At 40.7% G+C, this 25,925-nt stretch overlaps 1 protein-coding gene across 8 annotated transcripts in view; it reads left to right on the plus strand.

Annotated features, from left to right (window-relative positions):
* RTEL1 (regulator of telomere elongation helicase 1) overlaps positions 1–25,925 on the plus strand; it is a 120,074-nt gene that overhangs the window by 5,363 nt on the left and 88,786 nt on the right. For 6 of the 8 annotated variants that reach the window (XM_073308887.1, XM_073308886.1, XM_073308890.1 and 3 more), the window contains exons 3-15: positions 487–685; positions 1,083–1,176; positions 2,180–2,261; positions 3,592–3,652; positions 5,473–5,548; positions 6,410–6,494; positions 7,507–7,572; positions 14,250–14,403; positions 14,882–14,920; positions 16,781–16,859; positions 17,897–17,994; positions 18,841–18,896; positions 25,732–25,806. In XM_073308887.1, the coding sequence (XP_073164988.1) occupies positions 487–685; positions 1,083–1,176; positions 2,180–2,261; positions 3,592–3,652; positions 5,473–5,548; positions 6,410–6,494; positions 7,507–7,572; positions 14,250–14,403; positions 14,882–14,920; positions 16,781–16,859; positions 17,897–17,994; positions 18,841–18,896; positions 25,732–25,806 (1,164 nt within the window). The remainder of the gene's footprint in view (positions 1–486; positions 686–1,082; positions 1,177–2,179; positions 2,262–3,591; positions 3,653–5,472; positions 5,549–6,409; positions 6,495–7,506; positions 7,573–14,249; positions 14,404–14,881; positions 14,921–16,780; positions 16,860–17,896; positions 17,995–18,840; positions 18,897–25,731; positions 25,807–25,925) is intronic. The other 2 variants (XM_073308889.1, XM_073308892.1) reach the window with 2 other exon arrangements.

Genomic DNA, 25,925 nt, shown 5'->3' on the forward strand with positions numbered 1-25,925 from the left:
GGGTTTTTTATCCACGAAAGCTTATGCCCAAATAAATCTGTTAATCTGTAAGGTGCCATCGGACTCCTCATTATTTTTGTGGATACAGACTAACATGGCTACCCCTCTGATACTTGACTGGGGTATCAGAGTAGCAGCCGTGTTAGTCTGTATCCACAAAAAGAAAAGGAGTAAGTGAGCTGTAGCTCACGAAAGCTTATGTTCAAATAAATTTGTTAGTCTCTAAGGTGCCACTAGTACTCCTTTTCTTTTTGAGTGGGGTAAAGGCTCTTACAGGTTGTACCTCTATGTGTCAGCTTTCACAGGCTTATAAGCATGTACATATGTGTTTCTAGTGGAAGGTATATCATGCTACATAAATCTGTACAGTGATGTGGTTATTCTTTTCCTGGGAAAATACTGTACTATACGGTGATCAATGCTAGGCAAATTTCTGAGCTGTCCCCAAATTTTCCTTCCTTCTCCCTGTCTTTCTCAACATTAAAGAAGGTGAATGGCATTTTGGAGAGTCCCACGGGTACAGGGAAGACATTGTGCCTCCTCTGTGCCACTCTGGCTTGGCGGGAGCATTTTAAAGATACCATCTCGGAATGGAAAATTGCACAGCGAATGAATGGAGTGGAACTCTTTCCTGACAGACCCATGTCGTCCTGGGGTGACGCTGGCAAAGATGCTGAAATCCCAGGTAAATGTCCCAGCAAGCAGACTTTGACTGTTATACTTGGTTGGGAACCTTGAAGGAATGACAGAGGATGATTAGTATTTCTTTTTCTTTTATCCTTGTCATGTACCTGTGAATGCCACAATGGCATTATTTAGCAGCTAAAGCATTATTTCACACTTACCTTTTACTGATGTAAATCTAAAGATGCCCCACATAACCTTTCTCCTTGCTACAAGGCAGTAAAAATATCCACTTAGCTCATTTCCTATAGGTGAATAGCTGGATTGTAAAATTCCTTGCTGTCTCCATAAGCCACGCTGTTACCATAGCACCAGCTGGGGAAAGCAGGCTAATGATATCTTTAGTTCTTCCTTCTGTTTAGTGCTAATAATTTTTTTCTTTTTTCTCCCTTTGGCAGCTTATTACACTGATGTTCCTAAAATAATTTATGCCTCCAGAACCCATTCTCAGCTTACTCAAGTCATCAGTGAGTTAAAGAGCACAGTCTACAGGTAAATACAAATTAAGAAAATGCTTTTCAGTCAGAGTAAAAGGGTATTTTTTGTGTTGCGTTGGATGACTACATATCTGATGATGTATCCCTTGGAATGCAATTTTCATAATGCAGATGGGTGGAAACGTAACTTCTCTGGCTCACTGTGTAGCTTTCTCCCATGCTGAGGATTCTGCTTCCCATTCCTCTTCCTTTTCTCACTCCTATTCCAAAGTTTCCTGTATATAATCCCCTTTACTTCAAAAGTTCCTTTGAAAAAGTGTGGTTTTCTAGATGGTTTTCCAGTCAAGCCTGTAAACTTTTTTGTGTATGAAAAGAAATGTGCTTTATATTTTTCTTTGTTCAGAGAGAGATGGATTTTTCAGTTTATCGGGGTTAATAGAATATTTTGCTTGTATTCCTGCCAATGGTGCTGATTCATGTAGCTACATGTAGCCCATTCATGTAGGTCCGTTAGTAACTGCTTGAGTATCTGTATGGATATATCTTTTCAATGAACAAAGCTATTTTGAATGCTTGCCTTCAGCCACAGCTTCTGCAGTAAATTATCATTAATCCAATCTCCCTGCTATCTAAAAAATAGATTACAGTACAGTAAAAAAGAGGGTTCTTTTTTAGGTCCATGGTATTTAGATGTGGGATGCTGTGCCATTATAACAGGATCTATGTTTTGTGGGGGTGCTTTTTGAGAGAGTTGACTAAAGCTACTATTGATTACTCCCTGCCCCATCAAAATAATTTCATTAATGCATGTTTAAATTTGAGAATTTATTGCTGCTACAAAAAATTTACTGTGATGTTATAGATGAGAAATGTAGCTGTTGAAAAGCCTTGAGATTCCCAAATTTCTGACATCCACTTTTATTCTTCCCAGCCAACTTTCACATTGGAAATACTTGACTCAAGCTAGCAACATGTGTGTTCAAAAGTCTGTTTTTCTCTCTCTTGTCATCCCTCCCACCCCTTTTAATACCAGCTATTTGGGTATTTTGTTTAAATAGGCCAAAGGTTTGTGTTTTGGGCTCCAGAGAGCAGCTTTGTATTAACCCTGAAGTTAAGAGGCAGGAGAGTAACCACATGCAGGTAAGAACGCAACAATGAAGTTGTGCAAAGCTTATACATGTAAGTGACTGTATCTTGGCTTTAGGGCATATAATTTCTAATGCTGAAATTCATTACAATCCTTGGCAAAACTCAGAGGTATTAGTTGACCATACAGTTGGAGTGCTATAGAAAGTTTGTGTTCTTGTCGTGCTCTGTTAGTGAAGAATTAAATTCTGGGATTTACCTTTCCAAGAGGGGTTGTGACTGGTGAGAGCATGTGAATTAGTTTTCTGTATTTAACTTGCAATCCTGCCATTTGCTTGCCAAGTGACCCAGGGCAGGTAGTTTAAAATGACACCATCAATTTAAAAATCATGCTCCTGATTGAAAATGTTTTACCTACTGTTGCCACATGTAATGTTAAGGACTCCCATAGCTGAAAAAATAATAATGGGGAAAAATAACTGAGTAATCTGTCACTTTCCCCCTGTTTGTTTGGGTGTTTTACACAGCAATAGGGAAGGGAAGAACACTGATAGGAAAATGTGATTGTGAAACTGCAAACGTTGGCCCAGGGATTGTAGACAGGTGTAGACCCTGTAATGGTATTTGATTCATTACCTGAAATTGACCAAATTTCAAATGACTGGTGTCCCTTTTCTTTCTGCCTTAGTTTTCTTATTTTTAAATTGGGTTCGATACTACTTCCCTTACATGGCCTAATGTATGTAAGGCACTTAGGTCTTTATATAAAAGGTACCGTAGAAATCCAACATACTGGTGATGCTCAGAGGGTATTTTCCCCTTTTTCTTAGGCAGGACAACTTGTTGGTATCCCGCTATTTGATTCTCATTATTGATGATCTGGTATGCATTTCCTCTAGCTTCATGCTCAAAGGGCATGCTGCATTTCCGCAGCCCCTATTTGTAGCTGAATAAAGAGGCAGTATTAGAAGGGTCTCAGAGGGAGGTTTGGCGGCTTCTTCAGGCAGGTGGATGCCCCTGGGGAGGGAACCTATCTATGGGAAGTATGGAGGCTTAACGATGGATGTACAAGTAAAATCCTAGGAGATGAAAAAATTTGGGAAAAAATAGCAGCCTCATTATGAAGGAGTCCAGTGAAGCCACATGTTCGTAGGCTGTGGATTATAATCTGATCCTCTTTCGTGCTTGGTTGGGGTGGATGCTGCACCATGATTACGGTCTGTAGAAAATGTGAGAAGAAAAGGGATTGGTTTTTTAGAGAAACCTTTCTCATTCCTTATTATGCTGAGCGAGTGTCCCTGAATATGTTCATTTACCCTGCCTCTCCCTCCACAGCCTTGGGCGAGCTGTACCTTTGCGCCCTGAAATATGCTTTATCTTGCAGATCCACATGTGCCGAATGAAAGTGATGGCTCGTACTTGCCATTTCTATAACAATGTGGAGGGTAAGTTTGGCTGTGGAGGCAATGCCCTGATTTTGGGCAGAGAGATGCCTGGCAGGTAGATGGGGAAATTGAAAAGGAATGAGAGAACCCATCAGCACCTGAATGTATGCATGTACATTTACTTTTAATAGGTTTTTAAGCTAATGCTCAGGAAAGGTACAGGGTCGATATCCCTGAAGACTGAAATCCTTTTAATTTGTCCACAAAACAGAGCAGGAGCAGCAACAGTGCAAATTATCCATATAATCCCGGCAATATGTTTCACCCCTGACCTGGTGAGGCCCTTCTAGGAGTGAGAGTGTATTTCCTTCTACATGCCCATTCAGCTCTTGGCCTCTTTGCTGTGACTGCTAGCAATTGAGCTAAATGAGAAAGTGGGGTTTGGATCAGACCACAAATTAATTTCATGTTAGTCACCAAACAGTCGTCAGCACTACTGAACTGCAACTCAGCAGACAACCATCATGCTACATGATACACTGTTCAAGGGAGCTGGGAGGAAGTATCCAAGGAGTCTGCTGGTGTGGGATGACAGACCCCTTGTCTTCAAGTGCAGATGGTTTTAAATGTCCTTGCAGAACCCCCATTCAATAAACTGTATTGTGCTTATTGTATCCTCTGAAGGATGATGGGCTGGGTTGACTGCTGGGGTTCAAACCTGTGGTTCTGTGTATTTTAAGATGAAGCTTAGACCAGTAAACTGTCCTCCTGAATTTTTACTAATATGTGTACACACACACACACGTGTACACACACACACATCCTTCTTCAGCACAAGACCAAGTTAAGGAAGGGATAGCAGTTCCTCTTGCCTGTGTGAATTATAAGGCTTTCAGGTCATTGAATTTTGGGCTGGAGGAACTGAGCAAATCAGAAATTAGGTTAGGACTAAACCATTGAAAAAATTATGGCACCAAGATGAATATTAGCTCACAAGCTATCATCTACACATGTTGTAAAATGTAATTAAGAGTTAAATCAGCAGGTATTCACATTTTCTTGGAGCCTGTCCGGGAATTTAGAAGCCGCAGGGCCAGATTTCATAGAATAATAGAAATTAAAGTTGGAAAAGGACCTGCTAGGTCAGTGGTTCTTAAAGCCGGTTCGCCGCTTGTTCAGGGAAAGCCCCTGGCAGGCCAGGCCAGTTTGTTTACCTGCTGCGTCCACAGGTTCGCCGATAGCGGCTCCCACTGGCTGTGGTTCGCCGCTCCAGGCCAATGGGGGCTGTGGGAAGGGCAGCCCGCACGTCCCTCAGCCCGCGCCGCTTTCTGCAGCCCCCATTGGTCTGGAGCGGCGAACTGTGGCCAGTGGGACCTGCGATTGGCCGAACCTGCGGACGCTGCAGGTAAACAAAGCGGCCCGGCCCGCCAGGGGCTTTCCCTGAACAAGTGGCGGACCGGCTTTGAGAACCACTGTGCTAGGTTACATCTAGTCCATCCCAAAAGATCCAGTGCAGGATTGTTCCTTGCAATATGGACATTAGGGTAAAATCAAACGCTATTTATATAACAGTTCTCTGTGGAGTGGATGGAACAAAATACAAAATTGACTGAAATCTTCAAATGCTAATGTGTGTTTGTCTGAAGCTTGTGCATCGAGGAGTAAACAACAGCCGGAGCACTCAATGCTGGTGGAGCTACAGCGCAGCTGGCTCTAGATTATTGCACAGAGAATAACCTCAGGCCTTAGTTTCAATCCAGGGAATCAAGACAAGAGATTTCGATAGAATCCAGTGAATTCGGAGCGAAGTACAGATGTGATTGATTGATTTTGTGATTATTTGCTTCGATTTCTGTAACTGTTCGTTATCTCCTTCACAGAGAAGAGTACAGAGAAGGAACTGACCAACTCCATCTTTGATATTGAAGATTTGGTTAAAAATGGAAACAAGCACAGGTAAAGTTCCTCAGTGTCCTTGTTCTGGGGAATGCATTTGTATGAACTTGACACACCTAAAAGTTCCAGATGAGCAGCAATGACCAGAGTTGAGTAGTTACATGTTGTTGTGCAAACAATTCTCAAGAAATCCATCTCTGCGATGAGGCCTTAGTACCTCTTCCTCGAGCTGATGGTGTATTTGAGTCCTGATCTGCTGCACAGACAAAATACTGATCACAGTCAGGCATACCTGAGGAGGAACTGCTGATTATGCAGGTGATGTGGTGGTTTTATGAGGTGGATGAGACCACAAAATCTCTTACCACTAGAGATTTAATGATCTAATCCAGCATTGAATCCTGGTCTCCAGGGGAGAAAGATTAGTGCATTAATCACCAAGTCACCTCATTTTTCTCCTGTTTGGTATCTTGATCTGTGTTTTGGTGGACTGCGCAGTTAGGTATTAAGTCTGGCGTTCCTTTTTACTGAAGTATAAATAAGAAGGGCCCACATGGATAAAGCGAGGCATCTTTTTTCACTATGAGGGTGGTGAAACACTGGAATGCGTTACCTAGGGAGGTGGTAGAATCTCCTTCCTTAGAGGTTTTTAAGGTCAGGCTTGACAAAGCCCTGGCTGGGATGATTTAACTGGGAATTGGTCCTGCTTCGAGCAGGGGGTTGGACTAGATGACCTTCTGGGGTCCCTTCCAACCCTGATATTCTATGATTCTATGATCTGCCTTAAGGTCTAATGTTCCAGTCAATTAAAAAGCTGATTAGAAACCTTTGAGAGCCTGAAACATAATAAATGAAACCAGAGTGCACTTTAGTATTTCTGTGGATATTGTTTTATAGTTCATACTTTTTTTTTTTAAACAGAGTTTGTCCTTATTATCTATCTCGGAGCCTGAAGCAGCAAGCAGATATTATTTTTATGCCTTACAACTATTTACTAGACTCAAAGGTAACATTTTTATTTTTAAATTCATTTTTATTGATTTTATTGATTTTTTTTTTGTCAGATTCTAGTGGATATGCCAGAAAGAATGTGCATAGCAAGCAAACTCCTGAGGTGGTTCACTTCAAAACTAGCTAACCTAAATCTCCATTGCTGCTGATTAAGCCCATTATTTCTTGTCCTATCTTCAGTGGACACTGAGAACAATTTATCCCCATCCTCTTTGTAAGGGCCCTTACCATATTTGGAGACTATCATCAGGTCCACCTCAGTCATCTTTTCTCACAACTAAACATTCCCAGTTTTTTTAACCTTCCTCACAGGTCAGATTTTCTAAAGCTTTTATCATTTTTCTAGCATTCCTCTAGACTCTCTCTAGTTTTTCCGCATCTTTCCTAAGGATAGATGTCCAGAACAGGACACAGTACTCCAGTTGAGGCCTCACCAGTGCTAAATAGAGCAGGCTGGTCTTTCGGCTGTCACAGAATATGAAAGTGAGTTAAAGATGAAGAGGATATTAGGAAATGAATTGATTGAACTTTATAATTGTACTGCACATAATACTGTGGGTGTGTCCTCTTTTTGCAAGGATGACAAACAAATATATGTAGAAAATACTAATGACAAAAAGAGAAATTGGAATGAGTTATAATACGTTAATGCATCCCTTAAGGTATTAGTGTTATCTTCTTTCTTATGCATGTGAGTGCCTCTCAGTTTCACCTTTTGGGTCCCAATCCCACTCCTTCACAAGACAGACTGCTATTATTCATAAGATGGACCCATGATGTTATCTAACTTTCAGCACAGGTATATGGCCTTGTTCTTACCTCTAGAGGACACATTGACTATCTCCATTTCAAGGGACTATGTTGCAGTGTAAGCAGCCAAAACTGTTTTGCTTGCCACATTCCATAGTGAATTATGTCCCGTCCAAACTCTCTCATGGTCCAGTTCACCAAGCTGTGTCTGAAGGCAGTGTTGCTATCTCACCCGTGTCCCCTTTGTTTGCTTTTAGAGCCGGAGAGCACACAACTTAGATCTGAAAGGGACTGTGGTAATACTCGATGAAGCTCACAATGTGGTAAATTATATCTGATTTTTTTCCCCCACCATTTCCCCTTCTTCACCCAAACACAAAATCTGGCCCTTGTAGGGTTACATGTAACAAGGTGAAAGCTACAGTAAAAGAAATTATTTCAGCTGCTAGTATGATCAGTTTAGAAAGGTGGTTATTAAGTATACATTTGCGACTCCGTCTATGTTGAAGTGGGTTTGTGTTCTGCATGAATCTTAGCATTAGCTAAACCGATGTCTGTAGCAGTACACCTTCCACTCTCCATCTATAGTTGTGTGATCAATTAGGAAGCCAGGATTCTGATATTGCTCCCAGTCTTCTTCTGTCAGGGGCTTCGCATTTCTGGTAGTGATTTTATCCCCAATTTCTGAGATCAAGGAATTAAATAGATATGATACAATCAGTGCAGCTTCTTGCATTGTGTCCTTCGCTGAGGGTGTGTTGGATATAGAGCAAAGAGAACACGTATTGCAGCAGTGATGCTCAGACAGAGGCTTGCGTGGCTCTTTAATGTGTCTCCTGCGGCTTTTTGCAGCACATGATATTAAAACTGTGTGATTTGATTATTAACCAATCTAAGTTATTAACCAATCAGGATGCCTTTACTATGTTGTTAACCAATTGTGGTTGAGAAAATAATACTTGATCGGTCATTTTGCTGTGAGAATTATATATACTCAGTATGTCCCCTGTCCTGCTGTTTATATATAGTACTATAGTAAATGAAACAATGAAGTCACACTACTATGGCTCTTTTGGGTAATGTTGATTTGGCTCCTGAAGCACTGAGGACTGAATATCCTAGCATTACAGGTAAAACTTTTACATAATGAAGAAGTAGGATGAATTATTCAAACCAGTGATTAAGCCCAGTGAGCACCCAGACCTACTCAGCAGTTTGTACTCAGTGCTAGATCTTGGAAACCTATCTGAAAGACCTACATTTACAGTACAGCAGAGCCCCCGAGTAACACTGTGCTTGGCAGAACTGTTTATTTACTGTTCTAGTGGAAGAGTTTCTTGCACAGCCTTATCGCTTCTGAGTCAGGCTTTCCTGAAGCAATCCTGGCAGATCTTTGGATCAGCTGGCACCAGGGATTTAACCCCTTTTCTGCTGGAAAGTGCAAGTAATCAGTTTCCTATGGAATGTTGTTCAAATGACTTCAGAATCAGGAAATTGCTAGGTACTTCATTTGGCAAGCAGCCCTGGAGCACCTGTCTTGTTTCTTGTATAATTGGTGATTAGAAGTGAAGAAGTGATGATTAGTGAAGAAATTGACCAGTTCTTGCCATAGTAGTCTGGTCCAGTTCTGGTTTTTCAGGTGTTTGTGTTGCACTTGGGAGAGATGTGGAATTTTATTTGCTTACTGAATAACTAAGCAGATTTGATCATTCTGGTTCTTATTTTCAAAAGTGCACAGAATTTCTGTGATTGCACACTCAGGTATTGCTGCTGCACTTAGATATTTAGTTATGTGCCTAACTAGTACATCTGCCTAAACTAGTCACTTTGACACACAGCTGCAGTAGCTGCACATGCAAATTGGGTGGACAAAAAGCAAACATTTTGGAAATAAAGATTCTAGGTTCAGAAAGGTTCAGCTTCTATGGAATGTGAGCTCCATGATGAAAGTATTGAGTCTCTGCTGGCAGTGAGTACTCCTACCTTGTAGATGGAACCTGGAAAAGCAGACTCTGATGTAGTTTCATGTACTTTATTACAAACAGACAACTAGAGAGCCCCCCCACCCCCAGTTACCACACCCCATTGTATTAGTTCTGCTCTGACATGGGCTATCTCACCTTTAAATGCTGGATAGCACGTGAGTGTCTCAGCAATGATAGAAAATCATATTTATTTCACAGACATATTTGTTGAGTTGTTTTTTTAAGAACAAAGAAACAGCTGGTGGTCTCTTTGAGTAGGAATTCTGTAAAGGGAAGATTGGATTCCTGCCAGGGCACCCTCCTCCTATCAAGAAGATACCAGAAGGTGTTGCATTACAAGATCATATCCCTAACTGGCTCAAACACTAGTTCAGTGCTTGGATAATGAAATACAAAGGAACTCTTAAAATGTGTCTCCTGATTTGCCAGATTACACCACTTTGAATTTCTCTCTGGCAGTGGCAAGTTTTATTTTCTAGAGTGCCTGTTCTTGCTGTTGTCTATTTTGCTGTAAAATGGCTGCTAGAAGTAGAGGATGTTTGGCCTGAGGTAGGTATAGAAATTATTTTTAGTGTTGGAATATTAATCCAACAGTGCCTTAATCAAAACAGTCCTTTCCATTAAAAAGTGAACCCGGTTCCCACAGAGCTTTTCCTTGTCACAGCACGTTATAAGTCTTAGGGCTTGTCTACACATGGAAATTGACTGAAATAGCTAGTCTGGAATAAGCTGTTTTGCTCACCCTGTAGACAGTCTTTGCAGAGGCTTTGGGCAGTGGTGCCCCTCAATCCCTCTTATTCTTTTCCTGTTGAACATAATAATCAAATCTCCTGTGGGCTGTAATACTTTGGTCTAATTTTGGTTGATGGGTTTAGTGTACAGGTAGTGTTGGTGACTTTTGCTATACAGGAGATCAGACTAGATGATTTGGTGGTCCCTTCTGGCCTTAAATTCTATGACTGTATTCTGGAATAAAAGTGACTTTTATTCCAAAATAGCACATCCATGTGGGGAGCTATTCCAGTATAGCTATTGTGTAATAGCTTATTCTGCATCTCAGTTTCCCCATGTAAGGAAGTCCTTACTATTTCTCACAGCTGGGAGGAAGGTCAATACTATCATCATTTTATGGATGAGGAAACTGGGGCAGAGAGGGCTGTGACTTGGCCAAGGCTACAGAGAAGTACTGTCAAAACTAAGATCTGAATACTTCCCAATTCTACCCATTAGACCACATCTCTTATGTAAGGGTATTCATTTCCCTTCTCCATAGTTGATAGTTATTTTCTTTATTTGTGTGTGTGTGTGTGTTGTTTAAATCTAAGATGGCATGTATGTATGTTGTATTTTATCCCTCTACCTTCATTCATTACTTGCCATCTTGAGTTCAGGGGACTGCATCTTCATATACGTGTTGGTCTAGTGGTATGATTCTTTCTTGTGTGAGAGGTCCCAAGTTCAAATCCAGAAGAAGTCCTGCAAAGGACAGGAATGGTTTGGTTCCTGTAAAATTTTGTGGAAGGAAATATTTGTGGTGTGGAAGGACAAGCGCATACACCACAGAGTATGAGAGAGGCTGAGGAGTTATTGGACATCCAGATTCAGGAAGCATTGCCACCCAAGATTCAAGAAAGAAAGAAATTGGTCACCAAAGCAGATTGGGAACCAGAGAGGAGAGTTGGCAGTTTGTAACGATCAGAGGCAAGAAGTTCAGGTGCATTCTACATGGCTGGAGGCAGGAGAGGAGGGGCAGGCCATGAACACCAGACAGAATCAGTCCAGGAGGAATTCTACATAAGTAGAAGAATCTAATAATAATCATGTTCTCAGCATAGAAACTGAGGATATAGTCTGTGAAGATGCAGCTGGTCAAATGAAACAAAGAGCTGGACAGGACATACCTGTAAGGTTGGCTACTCAGCCCAACCCACAAAACAATCAAATGTACCCACAAAGAGATTTCCAACCAACTAAGGAAGACAGAAAATCCCCTTTGGGGATTCTGTACTAAGAAGAAGAAGAAACATCCTTTCTAAAGGAGCAGGCAGAAAACAGGATTGTGTGCGGTCTTCCCGGAGCAAAGACACCAGATGTGACTTGAAGGCTGGATAGACTTCTGAACTCAGCAGGCAGAGATCCACTGGTAATGATGAGTAAGGCATCAATGATGCTGTTTCCCAGGATACCTCACAGATCATAGATGACTTTAGAGAACTCGGAAGGGTACTGAAGGAGAGGAATGCTCTAGTGATCTACTCTGAAATCCTTCCTTTGCCATGAGCAAGGGAAGGCAGAAGACTTTAGAAGTAAACCGCTAGCTAGGTAAATGGCAGAAGGCAGCAGGATTAGGTTTCGTGAAACATTGGTCCACCTTCTGTAGGGGCGAGGGGACTGTCCACTTTGCATGGCCTCTATCTCAGTAGAATGGGAACCACTCTTCTAGGGTACAGGCTGGCTAGACTTGACAGGGAGGGCATTAAACTAGCAACAAACGGGATGGTGAAAAGAGAGAAGTAGTAAGCACTCAGTTACAACAAACCATGATGTTCAGAACAAAATTAATCAAGGTACCAAGACATGTGAAGCGAAGAAATTCTTTAGTTGTCTATACACCAATGTTAGGAACCTGTGTAGTAAACAAGAGGAATTGGAATTGATTATTTATGAGCATAAATTCAACTTAGCAGGTACTACTGGAACTGGGTGGGATGGTTTGCATTATTGGAATGCTAAGTCAGTGGTTTTACCCTATTTAAAAGGTTCAAGTGGGCAAAAGGGGAGGAGTAGTGGCAGGCTGTCAGAAGTGGCATTACCTGTTTCTGAGTCTCTGACAAGTCAGAAGCAAATTATCTTGAATGCTTATGGGTCAGTGTCCTAACAGATACAGCACAAGATGGGGTACTAATTAGGGATGTAAATGTTGTTTAAAAAGTTAACCATTTAAACTATTAAAATTACATTGTTTAACCGATTAAAGGAAGAGGGGCTGGGGCCGCTCCGGCCGGCCCAACCAGGCCCGTGGCTGGGAGTTAATGGTTAGGGTGGATTAACGGTAGGACTAATGCTTACCAGTTAACCATTTAATATTTTACATCCCTAGTACTAATTGGGGTCTGCTAGAGACCACCAAATCACCCTAAGGAACAGGATGACCGTATCCTCAAGTGCCTAACTATAATGCGTAGGAAAAAAATTGCATTATCATGGAGGACTTCAATCTGAATGACACATGCTGGAGTGCTTGTGCCACCAGTACTAAAAAGTCCTCAGAATTTGTAAATATTTTAATGACAATTTGCTAACTCAAAACGTGTTGCATCCCACATAGGGGAATTCAGTATTAGACCTCATCTTGACAAACAGAGAGGAATTGTATTTAGGAGTTTTAAAGGAGCTGACTGCGGAGCTCTGTTGGATCATTAATATTGATTTTCAATAACTCTTGGATCACTGGGGAAGTTCCAGAAGACTGGAAGAAAACGAATGTGCTAATATTTAGAAAGAGTGAAAATGGTGACCGGGTAATTATAGGCCTGTTATCAGGTCTCAGGCAAAGCAATGGAAAGGCTGATACGGCACTCAATAAAGAAGGGTAATATAATTAATGCCAATCAGCATGAGTCTATGGAAAATAGCTCTTGTCAAACTAACTTGGTACCTTTCTTTGATGAGATTACAAATTGGTAATAGAAATGATGTAATATATTTAGACTTCTGTAAAGCATTTGACTTGGTAACACAGAAAATTTTGATTAAGAAATTAATTATACAAAATCAAATAGCACACATTAAATGGATTAAAAACCAGCTGACAGGTCCAAAAATGTAGTTGTAAATAGGGAATCATCATCAAGCATGTGGATTTCTAGTGGGGTCCTGCAGGGATTCATTCTTGGACCTCTGCTATTTCATATTTTTATCAATGACCTGGAAAAAAAACATAAAATCGTCACTGATAAAGTTTGCAGATGAGACACAGTTTGGGGGAATTGTAAATAATGAAGAGGACAGGTCCCTAATATGGAGTGATCCAGATCATTTGGTAAGCTGGGTGCAAGCAAATAGTATTTGTTGTAATATGGCCATTGCAAAGTGATACGTCTAGGAACAAAAAATGTAGGCCATAATTTCATGTTTGAGGAGTCTATCCTGGGAAGCAGTGACTCTGAAGAGTGAAGGATGTTGAAAAATTGGAGAGAGTTCAGAGAAGAGCCACAAGAATGATTAAAGGGTTGGAAAATATGCCATATAATGAGACTCAGGGAGTTTAATCTATTTAGTTGTTAAAGAGAAGAATAAGGTTACCTATAAGTGCATGTGTTGAATGGAAATTTGATAATAGAAGGTTCTTCAATCTGGCAGACAAAGTTATAACACGATCCAGTGGTTGGAAGTTGCAGCTAGACAAATATAGGCCTTGTCTACGCTACCGCAGTAAGTCAACATGATTTACACTACTTCAGTCACGTAAATAACATAACTGATGTCAGCGTAGCTTAGGTCGACTTACCGTGGTGCCTACTCTGAACTGTGTCGACGGGAGACGCTCTCCCACCAACTTAACATATTCTTCTCGCGGAGCTGGAGTACTGGAATCAATGGGAGAGCGCTCTGCCATCAACTTAGCGGATCTTCAGCAGAGCCGCTGAATCAACACAGATGCATCGATTGCAACAACTCCTATCTATCGGTAAGTGTAGACATGGCCTAGGACTGGAAATAAGTAGCAATTTTTAATGGTGAGGATAATTAACCACTGGAACAATTTACCAGGGGTTGTGGTGGATTCTTTGTCACTGGAAACTTAAATCTAGACTGGATGTGTTTCTAAATGATCTGCTCTATTTCAAATGAGAATTAATTCAGGGAAGTCCTATGGTCTCTGTTGTATATGAGGTTGGACTAGATGATCATATTGGTTCCTTCTGGCCTTACAATCTTTGAAGTGCCCAGCACATGCAGGGCAGTACTAGAATCCAAATAACAATAAATTCTGTATTTTCTTGGAATTTCAGGAGAAATTGTGTGAAGAGTCATCTTCTTTTGACTTGACTCCCTACGACTTGGCTTCGGCCATGGATGCTATAAATGTGATACTGGAAGAACAAGCCAAAGTAGTTCAACAAAATGAAATCCATGCTGAATTCAATATGGAGTTTGCCAGCTCAGGTGTGTTGATAGCTGGGGACTAATGGTTTGCAAGAGATGTGGGGGGGGGGGTGTGTGGCAGTGTCAACAAATTTGGAAAATAACTGTTTCCCTTAGTCAGTCCCTGGAAGGTCAAATGTGGGTGGTGGATAGATGAACTTTCTTCTTGGCCAACATTGTTGCTGTTCTTCTAACCTATGGTAACCAAGCACATCAAGGTTTAGCCAAACCTTTTAAGATGAGATAAGGAATCAAGAGGAGAAAAGTAAATAGAATACAAAAGATGTAGTTGTATGAACACTTGAGTCTAGCCTTCAAAAACTGTAATATCCAGAAAGGCAGTCGGCAACAATAGTCTCACTTGGAGAAATGAAAAATGCAAGTTGAAAAATTAATGTGAGAAAGTTGGGATTAAGTTAAGAAACAGTTGCCTCAAATGCTGCACACTTCATCTAATCCCTGTGCAATTAGGAGTGAATTGTTTTTCCCTCTCAAACAGGGCTGAGCATGGAGCTTGAAGATATAGCAAAGATAAAGAGTAAGTACCATTTCTTCTGTTTTGAATTATCTCAACAAAATTGCTATTGATACAATAGGAAAAAAAAGGTGCTCTGGGAAATGATTGTAAATCAACCTCTTTCCATGGCACCCTTTGACAGCTGTCAGGCACATAGTTGAAATCTTCATAGGGAAGGGTCTTCTGTTTGTTTTAGAGAGAAATTTTGTCAAGTGTTCTGGTCCTTTGAGCATTCAGCCTTTTTCAGTATAGCTGAGAGGTTTGTATAGCTGGGAGAAGAATGCCTCCTACAGCTAGTTATTTTCACCATTACAAGGACTTTCCAAATTTTGTAGTCCATCTCTCTTTTGGTGGTGTATTGGTTGTATCACTCCGCTGCAACGACAATTCTGCCAGCCAACAGCTGAATTAGTACTAAAGAGTTTGACCTTAAGTAACGTTTTTCATCCCACCAAAAAACAATACATGTTGGAATAGAAAAGAGCTTTGCTGGCAATAACAGAGCAGCTTTTTGAAAATTGATCCAATAGCACCTTGATTCTGGGAACACTTCCACAATGTTTGAGGGCAAATGGTTAATTTGCAACCCCTGCAACAATGATCTCTCTTCTGATTGTTCATGTTGCCTGGGCAGTGCAAGGTGAGTTTGAGATCTGTAATCCTGGGTTATGGCATTAGGAAGTACAATGGAAATTTTGATAATGTTTTTAAACTCAGCAGGCCAGAAAACTTCAGGGTCCCATACATTACCAAAGTGACTCCAAGGCTTTGTTAAATGGGGGATTTTGAACATTCTTGTTGCCAGTAAATATTTTCAAATGCTTAGTTCCACAGTTCCGTCCTACAGCTTCAAATTAATCACAGAAATTACGCAGCATGGGCTAGACAATATTTCAGCTGTTTGGATGAACTGTTCATATTGCTAGCTTTGCCTGTTTGTGGGGCTCTCACTTAATCAGAATACTTCCTTCTAGTAAGCGAGCAGGAGATCAGCAACAGTAGTTCAGAGTGTCATAGAATAAAGTGGCATGTAAAATCTCAGTTTACTGTGTAATTGGATGTCCTCAGTATAAAGTTCACTGTTATGAACAGGCAATATGGGTCAGTGGATAGAACGCTGGAGTGAGACTCCAGAGAGACATGAGTTCTATTCCTGGCTCTGCCACTGGCCTGCGGGATGACCTTCAGCAAGTTATTTAATCTCCATGTGCCTCAGTTTCCCCATCTGTAAAATGTGGATACTGACCTCCTTTGTAAAGTGCTTTGAGATTTACTAATAAAAGGTGCTATCGAAGAGCTAGGTATTATTATGCCTTGTTTCTCTTACCTGTTAACTATTGATGCTCCCATGGTCACATAACCCTCATCTTCTAGGTTCAGCTATACAAATATGGTGACCTGCCACTGAATTAAAGAGGTCCTTAGTGAGAGAAATTTGCGAAGGTGTCAGACTGAGTGAAAGATTGTGTATTTATTAAAATCTCACGTAGTAGCCAGTTCTCTTAGGTCTGAGAATCCCTTGTAAATGCAAGGAAATAGGCAAACATACATATATTTTACTTTCCTACATAAATTATATCTCACAGGGATGTTGTGAGGCTTAATAAATGCTTGCTAAGGACTTTTGGATGATAAGTGCTCTATAAATATAAATGTTTAGAGGTTTTAAAAATTAAACATTTGAAATAACTTAAAATTTATATTTCAGCAGTTTTTAAAATATTAGGTTGGGTTACAGAAACAAGATAATAGCTAGGTTTAGGGGGAGTAACTAGGTGACTATCTTTGTAACAAAGGCCATTCGAAAGAGCTCATTTAGATGAGTTCTGAATTTTTCATTTACTGAAAATTGAACTGTTTTCTCCTTTGATTGCCTTAAAGGAATTCTTCTTCAACTCGAAAATGCTATTGATGCTGTGCAGCTGCCAGCTAATGGAAATGGAGTCACTAAAGAAGGGAGGTAGGTGCCAATTGGTGCTCTGAGATTGTATTCTCCTCCTCCTTAGAGTGCCTGTATGTTAGGAGAAGAGACTTCTGGCCTAATGAGTCTGTCTCCAATCTGAGTTTCTCCTCCAAAGTTCCATATGAAAGTAACACCATTATCTGAAACAGGAAGCCTCCAGGACAGCAAGTAGCAATACGTGTTTAAAAGGCATATTAGCTGTTAACATTAGTAATATTACCCTAGCTCTGGGATCCAGCTTTTATTATGTAACTGTTGCTCTACACACACAGTATATTCAGTGGGTCCCCATAAAACATTCCCCATTGTACTTGCTTACTTTCATGGTATTTCAGTAATTTATGTTTTTAAACTCTGAAGAGCATTTCAGCCTCAGATTATACTAATTATGAAATCTAACAAATGTGACCCTAAATCAGTTGACCCCATGCCTTTAGGAATAGCGAGTAGTTTGTTTATTATACAATGCTTTGAATACAGTATTATCCTACTGTGATTGGAATTTTACTGTTTAGCCTCTCACTATTTAGTAATAGCAAGGTCCAACCATGTTGTAAGCTGGAGACCACAGCTCCTATAAAAATAATAAGTTAAAGTTTGGAAAGTCTGGCATGGAGCGGGTGGGTGAATAATAGGGTATGTTGAACTGGACAATGGTCTTTATTTGTTTCCGTCAAATGCTGGCTTGTGAGATACTGATTCATATTAAGGTACCAGTGTAACTATGTTCTGGTTGATGTACTTCAGGCTCTCCAGAACTGTTTGTAAACCACAGGAAATTATGTGTTGTAATAAGGTGTTCATGAAAAGTAATTGCAAATGATGTGGTGGTGAAAGTCATTAAGCTTTCAAACAAAAATATCCCAGCATTATCTCAGTTAATCTTGTAACAAAGTAGTTACTATTTTTATTTACCCTTATTGCTCATGGAGAAGGGAATACCGTGAACTACAAGGGCAAGGTATTGCTGTTATTAAATAATGTAGGGTTATTTGTAAAGTTTGTCCAATTATATTTTTCTTCTTGAATTGCAGCTACATCTTTGATCTGTTTGCAGAGGCCCAGATCACATTCCAAACCAAAACCTCCCTCCTAGAGTCGCTGGAACAGATTGAACAATTTCTATCAGGCCGTAAGTGTAAGCCTGTCACTGTGGCTACTATATATAGTTCTGTAAGTTACAGATGATGGCAAATGGAAGCTTCCATATTTTGGGGGCATAATGAGAAAGGGAGAATGAGCGCTATTCACCTAATGTTCTTCCTGTATTCCCTTTGCATGGGAGCAACATTAATTGTGCCACAGGCTTGTGAAGAGGCAGTTAAAAGTGAAAAGGCAGCTGTCATAGTTTCAGCAAGCGGAAAACTGACAATTTTCAAATTGTCAATTCTGAAATGCCTGTTTATGTGCATAGTCTGCAGGATCTCTCGAAGTGCTTCACTGATATCACTCAAAAGTGCTTCACTGATATGCTACCATCTTAACTGGGCAATAATACTCAGTGGGAGGTGGTCAGGTGCTTGTCAAGGGGCAGGAAGCCTTTCTACTCCTAGAAGGGAAATGGCATAAAGTTCCCTTTTGAAATATCTTATAAACAGCTAGTATCCATTATTTCCAGAATTCCAGACTCTCAGTTTAGAGAACCTCCATTGAGATTTTGTCATTGATTATTAATGTATGTGAGGGGTATGAAAGCTAATTTACATTAGAGCTTCTCAGTGCAGGATGGAGATGGGACAAAATATTATGAAATCAAGTCATGCTCTCGTTGCACACCAAACTGCTGGCAATGTGCTGGTTTCGTTTCTTTTTTGTTATCCAATGATATTTTTAAGCCACTTTATTCATAATTGTGGTAGTGAGTGAGATGTGGATGTGTCCAGTGCACATTTATGTGTGTGTGCGCGCTCAGGTACGGGTATATATACATATGTACATTTGTCTACATAAAAAGAAGTTAATATACTGTCCTCTCTAGGTACTGGGATATTTACCAACACAGCTGGATTACATAAACTTTCAGACATTATTCAGGTAAATAATTCTGTGCTGCTTCCTCATTATAATTCTAAAAGATTTAAAAGGTAGTGGAGGATGTGGAAAGACACCAAAGCGGTCTTTTTTCTCTTTGAAGTGCATTTGTTTAACTCTTAATGTGCTAGACCCAGGCCAGTTGGGTACAGCAGAGTAGTCGAAGGCAGATATACTGGCCACTGGATAAGCAGTTTTCTGTTCCCTGACTGAGCAGAGCAGGGGCGGCTCCAGGCTAGGGTGGACACATGACTCCAATTAGCCTGCAAAGAGTCAGTTGAAGCTGTTAGGCAAATGAGAACACCTGGCTCCAATTAACCTGCAAATAGTCTGGTGAGGCTGTTAAGCTAATATGAACACCTGAGTCTAATTAAGGCCCCTCTGATAGTATAAAAGGGCTCACTCCAGTCAGGCCGAAGGGAGCCAGAGGAGAGGAAGTGTGGCTGAGCGGCTGGGTAGTGAAGACACCCTCAAGCCACTGGAAAGGGAGCCCTAAGGTAAGGGTGAAGGAGGAGTTGAGAGAGCAGCGGGAGAGCTTTGGGGAAGTGGCCCAGGGAAATGTAGCAACTCTGGCGGTGAAAGGTTGGCTGCCAACAGCTGCTGCCATTAGGGTCCCTGGGCCAGAACCTGGAGTAGAAGGCGGGCCCGGGTTCCCCCCAACCCGCCACTACAGAAACACCTCCTGGGAGGGGAAGACAGGCCCATCTCAGTACAGGAGGCTAAACTGTTCTGAAACAAGCCCGTAGGGACAACAGAGACTGTGGGTGTTCTCTCACCAACCTCCTTGTTGGCTTATGATGAAAAGGGCTCAGTAGACTGTAGAGAGAGAAGGGCTATGTTGAGGGTTGCAATGAGCCTCTGAGGCTAGCATAAACCACCTGGAAGCGCAGGACCCATGGGGACAAGGTCAGAGCTCTGCCACATTAAACATTGATGGGAGTTGGCATGCTACTGAGGGAAGAATTTCTACCTGACTATAGACTCAAACAGAGCTACTTCCATGTGGCTTGTAGTTTGGTAGTGTGTTTCAGCAGAGATTTCATACCTTTCACTGTAAGCATTAAGGTGTGAGTATAGCTGTTCTGGTTAGTTTTCTCTATTGAGAAATTGCTTCTACTTGTGTAATTCAGTGGGGCATATGGAATATGGGTGAGAATCTACTTAAAAACATCTAAATCGACACACTTCTAAATTTCCTCTGCATACAGAGAATAGTCTCTAAAGGAAACCTCTTTGTGAGTTTCATTTCTCAACTTCCAGGACCAGCTTTTCTTGGCATCTTGTGGACTGAAAGTTCATTTACAGGAAATACAGAATTGATTTGTGGCATTCAGAAGCCAGCTATAAAAGAGTTAAGCAGCTGTGTACTTCTGATATATGACATAGTAGGAAATAAAGGAAAGTAAAAATCCATTGATATTTCTCTGCACTATGATGAGATGGGGAGAGGCAATCTTAAACATTCATATATATATATATGTAAACGTCCCTTTTAGAGGTGTCAGATTAAAGTATGGTTCAGTTGTTTCTAACCTCCACCAGGAGGAGCTGGATCTCTGAGTTGTGCAAATAGCATGTTCAGCCAGCAGTATTTGATTAGAAGAGAGATTCCCATGAAAGAGTAAGCTGCAGTTGGGGGTGGGGGGGGGAATGTAGATAATCTTAACTCTGTTCTTTTGATTTATTTATTGAATGTAAGGAACTTTTAAAATAGAACAGCTATACAATGTTTTACAGCTACAGCTCAATAATACATCAAAAGAACATGGTTGAGTACACTGCACTAGCAATCTCCCTCCTGTTGCAGGACTAGAAAATATAAATATGTCTTTGAGGAAGGCAGTAGTTGCAAAGAGCTTAGAGGATACTGTGGATTGGTGAACTGAAATTCATTTCCTAGCTGACCTCTAAATTTGGCCAACGTTCTTGTTCTGAGCTATACAGACAAAGTACACAATGAAGTTTGGAGAGCTGAGAGGTCCAACTGAATAGCATCATAACTGTAATGTTTTAATTTTGGAACGGTTGCTGACATTTCGGATGGCGTCACTTTGTTTCCAGACTTTGATGACTTCACGGCAGTCTCCTCAATTGAGTCACTGTATGTCAAATTTAATTGGAACTTTCCCTGAAAGCTGATAGTGAAATTTGACTGAGCACACTCCCAACTTTTCCTTTTCCTTTTGGATCAAAACAGATTTTTTCCTCTGGCCTTTCATAGAGAGGTGGTGGTAATCCCTATAAAGATTTGTATACGTGTCTTGCTGCTTCGTTCTTGCTTGTTGCTCTATTGTTTAATATATAGAAATCATTGATAAATTCAGTGTAGACATTTGGACATCCAGGTAGAGATTCAAGAAATAAATTCAGATTGATGAGTGACACTTAAACTAAATGAAAAATCGATGAAACCAGTGACCCTGTATAGTCAGTAGTTGGCCTACTCCCACCTTCCACTCCAATGACCCTAAGGACTGCTGTAGTTGGTTGAGACCCCCCTGACTCCCTCCATTCACTGTAGCTCTATGGACTTTCCTTAGTGGCTAGTAGTCCCGTCCCGTCCCCCCTGCACCCCAGCAGTTAACTTTCATTCTTTTTACTCAGAAGGCATGTGCCACACAGACTTTTTCCTGGGAGAAGATGCTGCTTGTAAGCGTAAACTAAATTGTAGGAAGAGCAAAAGGGCCAGAAATACTAGTAAAGACAGGCAGGAGGGGGATAGTATTTCTGGCATTTTTGCTATGTCAGAGGGGAGTAGCATGAGGGACAACAGAAACATTTAACAAATTCTATGAAATTCACTTTATCTGAAAACTGAACTGGATAACTGTATGCACTGCTCTGCATTTTGTAACAGCATAAACCACTCTTCTTATGTGCTTTTTAATTACCAAAGCACCTTAATATGTTAACAGCCTTCTAATTCAAATGGCCTCCCCTGTATTTTCTGTCTGTATATAGTACCAGCAGTTAATTTTTTTTTTTTTTCTAAATCTGGGGAGGACAATATATGTCAGTCTGCAGTCTCCCTTCTTGCCAAAGACTTTATATGCTGTTACTTACTCTCGTCTTTACTGGGAATAATGTTACATTTTGTAGGCTCCAGCATTCCCTATAATTACACCAGATACTGTGCTCTTAAACGTCTTGTTCAGTGACACACACCATCAGGGGCTTGTTCACCTGCACATCTACCAATGTGATATATGCCATCATGTGCTAGCAATGCTCTTCTGCCATGTACATTGGCCAAACCGGACAGTTTCTACGCAAAAGAATAAATGGACACAAATCTGACATCAAGAATTATAGCATTCAAAACCAGTAGGAGAACACTTCAATCTCCCTGGACACTCACACAGACTTAAAAGTGACAATTCTTCAACAAAAAAACTTCAAAAACAAACTCCAGTGAGAAACTGCAGAACTGGAATTAATTTGCAAACTGGACACCATCAAATTAGGCCTGAATAAAGACTGGGAGTGGATGGGTCACTACAAAAACTAATTTCCCCCTGCTGATACTCACACCTTCTTGTCAGCTGTTTTGAAATGGACCACCTTGATTACATTGGCCTCATTAGCACTACAAAAGTGATTTCCTCCCCTTCTTGTCAACTGTTGAGAATAGCTCACTTCCACCTTAATTGAATTGGCTAGTTAGCACTGACCCCCCGACTTGGTAAGGTAACTCCCGTCTTTTCATATGCTGTGTATTTATACCTCCCTACTGTATATTCCACTCCATGCATCTGAAGAAGTGGGTTTTAGTCCACGAAAGCTTATGCCCAAATAAATTTGTTAGTTTCTAAGGAGCAACAAGGACTCCTCGTTTTTGCTGATACAGACTAACACGCTACCTCTCTGAAACCTGAAATGTTGCTGTTTCCAAGTGATGTACCTGAAATGCATTTTGTCACCTGTCCTTGGATCATTTGGCAGCATTCAAGTAGTTAATGTGTCTTCACTTCACTGGTGATTCTTGGAAACATAAGTGGGAATAGTGAATTTCCCAATAACTGTTTGTTTGTTAGTTTTTCCATCAAGAATTGTATGCTTTGGCAGCTGAATAAACTCTCCCCCTTCTTCTAGAGTTGGAATTTGGCAGGAAGGGGTGATCTTGTTTTCTATTCTGTATTTTTCTAAGAAAAAAGAACTAGCTTCGTACAACAGAATAGGCAGCTCATTCATCACAGTATCTTTCCTCCCTCTTCCACCAATTGATTCCCCTCTTACCCTAAAAGGAATTAGCTTTTCCTCCTCCCAGCAGCCATTGTTTACTGGTCCGGCTGTGGTCAGCTGTGCTGCCAGAAAGAAGATCTCCAAAAGCACATTACAGAAAATGCTCCCCCTGGAGGTCACTTGAAAGAGCAGAATTAATGTATTAACCCTTCCTCTTGCATGGCAAAGATCGGAACAGTGGTTCTCAACCTGCTGGCCACTTGCAGCCCTATTAGCACACAGCTGTGGCCCATGTGACATCCAGAGGGCCATACAGGTAATATATATATTGTGTGGATGCGGCCCACATAACAGAGAGAGAGCTGCATATGCGGCCCACAATGGGTTGAGAACCACTGGATCAGACATAGAGCTGTATTCTGATCAGTCTGCCAGCTCCAGGCCATCAACACCTTAAACAACTTCTATCTGTACAATCAGATTTGGGATCAAAGTAGTGTCACACTGAGCTTCAGGTCAAGTACTGTTCTGAAACTTAGAACCCTGCTAAGTTGGATGTGTGGCAGGAACGTGTCTTGGTTTTGGTCAGCAGCACTGAGCTCAATGCCTCCTCAGCAGATGAATCAGGCTGCCTTTCAGACAGCAGTAGTGGATCTCATTCCTAACAGTCAATCTATTTGGGAACACACAGTTCAGAAGCTCAGCACAAAGAGGAGGTTTAGTGGGGAATCTATGGGATTTGTCATGTCAAGTTCTACCCACGTCAAAAGTGTACCAGTAACTTTGGGTTGAAATGAGCCTGTTAGGCAAGTGCCACCTCATCCAGAATTTACTCAATTTTGAGCACCTTAGAACCTTTCTTTGCTGCTACTCATCTACTCCATAGGAGTTGCTACTAACTCTCAATGTACCCAGCTGCTCCTATCATGTCTGGTGAGATGGGCACTCCTAAATTCTGGAAGCTCTAAAAGTGAGGCATTTGAATTCTGGTCCCTCAGATCACTGGGGCAGTAGAAGGTTGGTTTGTAAAGCTGAGCCGTTCATGTATTCATGTGTGTGAAATGTGCCCAGCTGTGTAAAGGTTGTTGTATTTCTATATAGGTTCAATAGATATCATGTGTATGCTCTGATATAACGGTAGCACTTTATATCCATCTATCTCAGTGAATTATAAAGGAAGGCACGTATCATTATCCCCATGTGGGGAAGATAAGGCACAGAGGTTGAATTGCTTGCCCAGTGTCCTACAGCAATTGAGTGGTAGAACCAGCAATAGAAGCTGGGATTCCTGACTCAGTTCAGACCCCTATTCTCTTGGCCTCAATGCTTCCTTGTCATATGACCCTGTTTTCAGAGCTATAACTTTTCAATTTATCATGTGTTTGTTTTTGTTAGGAAAAAAAAAAGTTTTTAAAGACATTTGCTAAAACCCCTTTTGGCCACAGGAAGGTTAATTTTCATTGGTTACGCTTTCCAGGAATGCTGCTTTTATTTTTTCTTCACTATTATGGGAAACGCCTTCCTTTTACTGTGATCTGTATTCTCATGAGCACTGTTAATGCCTTTTAAATGTCTCCAGAAACTTGGCTTACAATATTACAGTTATTCACCAGTGTTTATAACCAGCTATTTTTATTGAACTGATGCTGACCATCTATTTGAATTTGCAATCCCATATGTTTAATAAAAGCATTGTCATTTAATAAAATACATGAAACACAGGAAGAGTGGAGATGCACAGTCCTTTCAGAGCAGAGCTGATACTTCTATTAGTTTTGCATGTGGCATTTAGAGACTATGCTGGGTGCTGTGCAAATGGAGAGGTGGAAATAGGTTTGACAGCAGCATTTATTTTGCTTTTTTCTGAAAAGCGAATTGTTTGGTCAGTATGTCGTGGCTGAAATTTTAAGCACAAGTCAGGAAATTCAAAGGGATTTTTCTCAAAGCAGCTGTAGCCTGCATCATTGCCAGCTTGTGAATTTGTAGAGTGTTTCTACTCATCATAAAATTAATCAAAATCATATTCAATTGTGTATAACGTAGAATCGTAGAAATGTAGGACTGGAAGGGACCTCCATAGGTCACCTAGTCCAATCCCCTGCACTGATGCAGGACTAAATATTATCTAGACCTTACACATGCACTGTTACTTGTGTTGCTTGCATAAATTTGGTATTTGTTCACACAGATGGCTCACTAGTTCTGTAACTATCCATTTGTGCTTGCAAATATGTGTTTTGTGTACTCTGGTGCTGTAATTCTGTTCGTAAAAATAGACAATGGTGACAATTAGGACAAATTTGTTTAAATACTAGCAAACCCTTTTAGATTCTGGTTTTACATTTTAATACTTATTTTTCCCTTTTACTTAATAGTGTCACAGGTACTTTCAACTCACAGTGAAGTCCATATGGGAACCTAAAAATATGCTAGAATTTAAACATATTTGTCCTGATTGTCAAAGATATTTTCACCATTGCGTCTTATTTTTTTGAACAGACTTACAGCACCTGAGTATAAAAAACAAATACTGAAAGATATAAAGATACTTAAAGTTATTGCAGCAGCAATCATTTTGCATAATTGTTTGACACATTACTGATTTTGCTGGAGGCATCTGTTAAAATTTTCTGTGCTTTATCCATCTGTTTCTTAGATTGTTTTTAACACTGATCCTCCAGAAGGCACATCCAGCTCCATGCCAGTTCAGTCAGTATCCAAGTATTATAAGGTATGGGATGCTTGATGTGTTTTGGCACTCTCTCTTCCTTTCTGGTGTTTCATGGATGGGCTGTTGTAGTCAAGAGCAGATAGTGCAGAAATCAGTGGGAGTGGGCAGTGTAACATCAA

Source organism: Lepidochelys kempii, chromosome 13 (assembly GCF_965140265.1).
Source record: "Lepidochelys kempii isolate rLepKem1 chromosome 13, rLepKem1.hap2, whole genome shotgun sequence".
NCBI classification, from domain to species: domain Eukaryota; kingdom Metazoa; phylum Chordata; order Testudines; family Cheloniidae; genus Lepidochelys; species Lepidochelys kempii.